Raw genomic sequence first — 6,341 nt, 5'->3', positions numbered from 1 at the left:
TATCCCGCCCCGGGAACCCCCCCTATATCCCACCCCGGGAACCCCCCCTATATCCCACCCCGGGAACCCCCCCTATATCCCGCCCCCGGGAACCCCCCCTATACCGCCCGGGACCCCCCCCCTATACCGCCCCGGGGACCCCCTATACCTCCCCGTGGACCCCCCCCATACCTCCCCGTGGACCCCCCCCATACCTCCCCGGGACCCCCCCCATACCTCCCCGGGACCCCCCTATACCTGCCCGGGACCACCATATACCCCTCATATACTGCCTGGTACCCCCAAATACTGCTCCGGGACCCCATATACTGCCCGGGACCCCCTGATTCACCCATATGCCAGCCGGGACCCCCTGATTCACCCATATACCGCTCAGGACCCCTATATACCGCCCGGGACCCCCCGATACCCCCATACACCGCCTGGGACCCCCCGATACCCCCATACACTGCCCCGGATCCCCCCATATACCACCCGGGACCCCCGATACCCCCATATACCGCCCTGGACCTCTCCGATACCACCCTTATGCCGCCCATGACCTTCCAATAACCACCGCCATTACCCGGCCTCAATACCTCCCCATTTCTTTCTTGTAACTCCCCTGTAATGCTTGGGACCAAATAATGTCACAATTTTTCCCTTTACCATATTATGTTTCCCCAATAACCCCAGTGACCCCCTAATAAGCCCTACAACCTCCTTATACCCACACCCCATAATAATTTCTTGAACACTTCAACGCACCTCTAACAATCCCTGCGACTTACCAATAGCCCCTATTAACCCCCAGGAGTCATGCTGTACTGTTAAGTCAGGCTGATCTCATTATTGTATAATCTCACTTTAACCTGTCTGATTGTAGAGGAGTTTCGAGTACTGTCCGGCGATGTGTACACAGGGAGACCGGCCGTCAGTTTGCTGTAAAGATCATAGAGGTGACTCCAGAGAGGCTGAGTCCAGAACAGCTGAGAGAGGTGCGACTGTCAACGGCCAAGGAGATGGAGATCTTGCATCGTGTGTCCCATCATCCCTACATCAGTAAGTATCTCCCCATTCCTTCCTCGCCCCTACGTCCGTGTCTCCCCATTCCTTCCTCGACCCTACGTCCGTGTCTCCCCATTCCTTCCTCGACCCTACGTCCGTGTCTCCCCATTCCTTCCTCGCCCCTACGTCCGTGTCTCCCCATTCCTTCCTCGCCCCTACGTCCGTGTCTCCCCATTCCTTCCTCGCCCCTACGTCCGTGTCTCCCCATTCCTTCCTCGCCCCTACGTCCGTGTCTCCCCATTCCTTCCTCGCCCCTACGTCCGTGTCTCCCCATTCCTTCCTCGCCCCTACGTCCGTGTCTCCCCATTCCTTCCTCGCCCCTACGTCCGTGTCTCCCCATTCCTTCCTCGCCCCTACGTCCGTGTCTCCCCATTCCTTCCTCGCCCCTACGTCCGTGTCTCCCCATTCCTTCCTCGCCCCTACGTCCGTGTCTCCCCATTCCTTCCTCGCCCCTACGTCCGTGTCTCCCCATTCCTTCCTCGCCCCTACGTCCGTGTCTCCCCATTCCTTCCTCGCCCCTACGTCCGTGTCTCCCCATTCCTTCCTCGCCCCTACGTCCGTGTCTCCCCATTCCTTCCTCGCCCCTACGTCCGTGTCTCCCCATTCCTTCCTCGCCCCTACGTCCGTGTCTCCCCATTCCTTCCTCGCCCCTATATCAGTCATGTTTCACTGCCTCTCTTGCAGTTTCATCTGTTAATTATTTTTCCTTTTCTTACTTGCAGTAACGCTGATCGATTCCTATGAGTCAAACACATTCATATTTCTTGTTTTCGATCTGTGAGTATTTAGCTGCTACCAATGAGCAGTGAGTCTTTTATATGCACATTGCTGGGGACTTTGTTCTGGGGGTCAGGGCAAGTGACTGCAATAATCTTTTATTCCAACCTTGTAGGATGAAACGGGGTGAGCTATTTGATTACTTGACAGAGAAGGTGACTCTGAGTGAGAAGGAGACGCGGTAAGTAAGCCCAGCCCCTTGCGGCAGTGTGCACTGTATAGATTCTTCCTTCTTATCGCTCTCCTGCTTTGTTTCAGGTTTATCATGCGTTCGCTGTTGGAGGCCGTATCTTACCTGCATAATAATAACATTGTGCATCGTGACCTCAAACCAGAGAACATACTGATGGATGATTGTCTCAACATAAAGCTCTCCGATTTTGGTTTCAGTTGTGTTTTGAATCCCCCAGATAAACTGCGAGGTGCTATTTCTGCTTCCCAGCCAATTCCTTCCTTGGTGGCCTTTGTTGTTCTATTCCACTGTCCTTTTCTCCACCCTACAATGCATTCCATGCTTATATCGCTGGGTCTCCCGTTCCTTCCTGTCATTATATGTTTGGCTCCTTTTTCTCTTTTTCTCTTTTCCACTGTTCTTTCTAATCACACATTCCTTGGTGCTCTCTCCATTTGCCATTTTTTATTGTTTTGTGATTTTCTTTTTCTTTGTATTTCAGAGCTTTGTGGAACACCCGGTTATTTGGCTCCAGAGATCCTAAAGTGTTCAATGGATGAGACACATCCGGGATATGGCAGAGAAGTTGATCTGTAAGTTGGAGAGACAACCCGGACCCAGATCTAAAAGTGAATGTAGACTATCAGTACCGGGAGGGGGGAGAGAGACAGACAGCCCGGCAGCTGTATCGGGGTGGGGGGAGGGAGACAGACAGCCCGGCAGCTGTATCGGGGTGGGGGGAGGGAGACAGACAGCCCGGCAGCTGTATCGGGGTGGGGGGAGGGAGACAGACAGCCCGGCAGCTGTATCGGGGTGGGGGGAGGGAGACAGACAGCCCGGCAGCTGTATCGGGGTGGGGGGAGGGAGACAGAAAGCCCGGCAGCTGTATCGGGGTGGGGGGAGGGAGACAGACAGCCTGGCAGCTGTATCGGGGTGGGGGGAGGGAGACAGACAGCCCGGCAGCTGTATCGGGGTGGGGGGGAGGGAGACAGACAGCCAGTTCTAATGGGAGGGTTTTGGCGAGGAGGTAGAGGAGATGGTGTTCATTGTGGGTGCATGTATGACTATCCGTCTCTTAATCCATCCCTCAGGTGGGCCTGTGGAGTGATCATGTTCACCCTTCTTGCCGGCTCTCCCCCTTTCTGGCACCGCAGGCAGATGTTAATGCTGCGCATGATCATGGATGGACGTTTCCAGTTTAATTCTCCAGAGTGGGATGATCGCTCTGCAACCTCTAAAGATTTGGTAACAAGCCTTTCATATCTTCATGTGATGATTTTTATTTATTTTTAACCTTGTACAACTACAGTATATGTATGTGTGTGTGTGTGTGTGTGTGTGTGTGTATATATGTATATATGTATGTGTGTATGTATGTATATATATATTATATATATATATATATATATATATATATATATATATATATATATATATATATATATATATATATATATATATATAATTTTTTTTTATTTTTTTTAAATAATTTTATATATGTTTCTGCTGTGCTTGGCTTGTACAGACAATCTTGCAGTGCCCCAAGAACAAATGCCAGCATATCAGAATACTTGGTTACATAGTAAGATAGTTTCATGGCAAACGATGATATAGCACATTTTTATGATAAGGATAACCTGCTTAGTGACCATGTCAAACAAAATATAACACCCCAGTCGGCTCCGCAAATAAAATAAAATGTCCAGAATATCAGAATATGATCGGACTTGGGATTTAGATGAACATTAAAAACCAAAGAATGCTCTCAGTGAAAGTGGAGTGAGATGGGCAGTATCAAAAAGGGAAACCGGAATAATTAATCACTGCCAGAATACAGCCAGGGTAGTTTGAACAGGGCATTCAGCCTATGCTGCCAACGGCAGGACTCGGGCCCTCAATCTGGTGCAGTTCAGCAAGCCTTTTAACATCGGTGGTGTTGGTGCATTCATTTGGTGGTAGGGTAGCTGCTCTCTGCTCCTTGCTTTAGCTCGTTGTGTGGTCTCCAGACCTGCCTTGTTTGTGTGCTCTGCTTATCCCCATCTCTCCGCGAGGTCTGCCGATGAGGTCCTTGCCGTTGTTGGCGTGCTCTGTGAGGGGCTTGAATCTGGTTCTGGTGCCGTCCGTGCTTAGTCTCAGGTGGGTGAGCTAGCATTTGTTGCCTGAGTCTCCGCTTACTCCAGAAATGTTCAAATATTATGTCCAGTTTGGACACAGCTCCAGACACTGTGAATTGGTACTGAAGGGGGCACGTGGCATCTGCCATTTTGAGCGTACTGGTAGTGATGGTGTTGCTGATTGTGGCTTCACCGCCCTTCCCTGTTGGATTTGGGGTGCCGTCAGGGTATGGACAGGGATCACTCCCACCGGTTCAAGGGGGGAGGGGGAGCAGCCGGGCTGCAGGTCAGCATGCATCGGGCCGTGAGATTGGTCACTTCTCCACTACTCCCACTAGACCTTGCTCACAGGCAGTAGAAGTCTCCAGCCTGATAACCACTGATGACCGCTGAAAGCGTCCCTGAGCTGGTCAATCAGTGCTGGTCAATCAGTGCTGGAAGCCAGGGAGGATCAAGCGGTATGGTAGGAAGAAATTATAATTGGCTGGACATAATCGTGTGTTTCATGAGGAGATTTCAGAGAACACATTCAGTTGCCATTGCAGTCGGGTCCTGTCCCCCGTACAACGAAAGTGTGTGTGTTTTTTTGTTTGTTTTGTTTTTTAGCTGTTTAAAAACATGTGATTTGGGAATATCATGTATTACATTGTGTCTATGAATCTCCTTCTCAAACCCCTTTAAACCAAAGCTGAAGACAAGAATACATTATTGCCACAAGTTCATGGATCTTATTCCCTAAACTGCGAGCATTTGTAGACATGACTCCAAGCTTATCATTTTTTAACACACTTGCTACAGGCACATTCTGTCCTTGTTTGGGGGGACAATTGGATTGATGTTTTATGACCCTTTTGCGCCCCCCCCCCCCCTCCCTTTTGAGAAAGATGCAAACCATCTTTTTTGTACAGTTTTTTTCCATTCCAAACAGAGCTACCATGAGAAGTGTGACAGCTTTAACGGTAAGCATAATACATTTACGTACACAGCACAAATCTGTCAGTTTCCCATAAACTATCCTTCTGACACTGATCCAAACACTGGGAATGTAGAGGGTGTTAACCTTACACCCCTTTCCTTTATGATGGATTTATTTAGCCTCTTGTCTTTCAAGCTCGGGGTGAAGATTAGAATTTGTTTTATCTTAGATTTCCCGTCTACTGGAGGTTTGTCCTGCGAAGCGACTCACAGCAGAGCAAGCATTACAGCATGCGTTCTTTCAGAGCCACCAGCGAGAGCAAGGCATCACTGTCCGTCCACAGCAGCGCTTTCGGGTAAGTGTCCTTCCCAACAGCGCGTCCCGCTCCTACCCATCTTAATTTATTGCTGCATTGTGGTGTATTTGCCTTTTTACAGGTTGCTGCGTTGGCGGCCCTGGCTTGTGTTCGCATTTTGATAAGATGGCGTCAAGCAAGACCCGTTACCAGTCTGCTCCTCGCACACGACCCCTATGGAGTGAAAGGTGTCCGTAAATTGATCGACGCCTGTGCTTTCCGCATTTATGGTCACTGGGTGAAAAAGGGAGAAAGGCAGAACAGGGCTGCTCTCTTTCAGAACCAACCCAAGGCGCTCCTGCTCACATTTGGGGAGGATGATGAGCGGGAGGGAGAGCTCTGAGGTTTGTAGAACATCCAAGAACTTAGAGGAGTGGTAGGTCCAATGTGTATTAACCTCTCATAGAGATTGTGGATCTGCGTGACACACGGAAGAAGTTCTACCTTACTGGACCAGTACTAAAGACCACACAGTTGGGTAAACCTAGACCTCTTGCCAAACCAGAACTTGTATCTCTTCCTGATCAGGGAAGGGACTGAAAACAATGGCATTGGGTGTTTGATCAATGTGAACCCTACTACCATGAGGTATGAGATCACATTCCACTGTATAGCGTTTTTACATGTACCACGGCAATCTCTGCTGTAATCGCTGCTTAGGTTGAGAAGAACCCCAAGGCACCAGGGAAAGTACTATGTGTCGAGAATACAAGAATGTCAAGGACTGGTATCACCTGCTGTTGTTTCTAGTTAGCAGGTTAATTCCTTACATTTTTTTAATTTTTTTCCCCCTCTACCTTCCTGTGAAATAAATAATAGTACCTTTGCCTCCTGTGTGCTCTTTCACCCATCTAATTAGGTGGGATTCATTTAATGGGTTGTGCTATAAAGACAAAATGCTTAGTCATAAAATGTTGTTGACCCATCATAGGAATTATAGTTTTTAAATGCAGCAGGTGA

General features: G+C 49.3%; 1 protein-coding gene across 1 annotated transcript; it reads left to right on the top strand.

Annotated features, from left to right (window-relative positions):
- Positions 1-845: 845 nt before the first annotated feature.
- PHKG2 (phosphorylase kinase catalytic subunit gamma 2) lies at positions 846-6,207 on the top strand (the record flags this gene model as incomplete). Its single annotated transcript, XM_063440678.1, has 8 exons — positions 846-1,041; positions 1,770-1,824; positions 1,940-2,005; positions 2,083-2,246; positions 2,499-2,589; positions 3,088-3,241; positions 5,256-5,381; positions 5,464-6,207. Coding segments are annotated over 8 exons (1,113 nt in total), but the record flags the coding sequence as incomplete, so codon positions are not given.
- Positions 6,208-6,341: the final 134 nt, after the last annotated feature.

This window comes from Pelobates fuscus, unplaced genomic scaffold (genome assembly GCF_036172605.1).
Source record: "Pelobates fuscus isolate aPelFus1 unplaced genomic scaffold, aPelFus1.pri scaffold_107, whole genome shotgun sequence".
In the NCBI taxonomy this organism is placed as follows: domain Eukaryota; kingdom Metazoa; phylum Chordata; class Amphibia; order Anura; family Pelobatidae; genus Pelobates; species Pelobates fuscus.
Note: the sequence above shows the minus strand (reverse complement) of the source record. Positions and strands in the feature narration are given on the sequence as shown.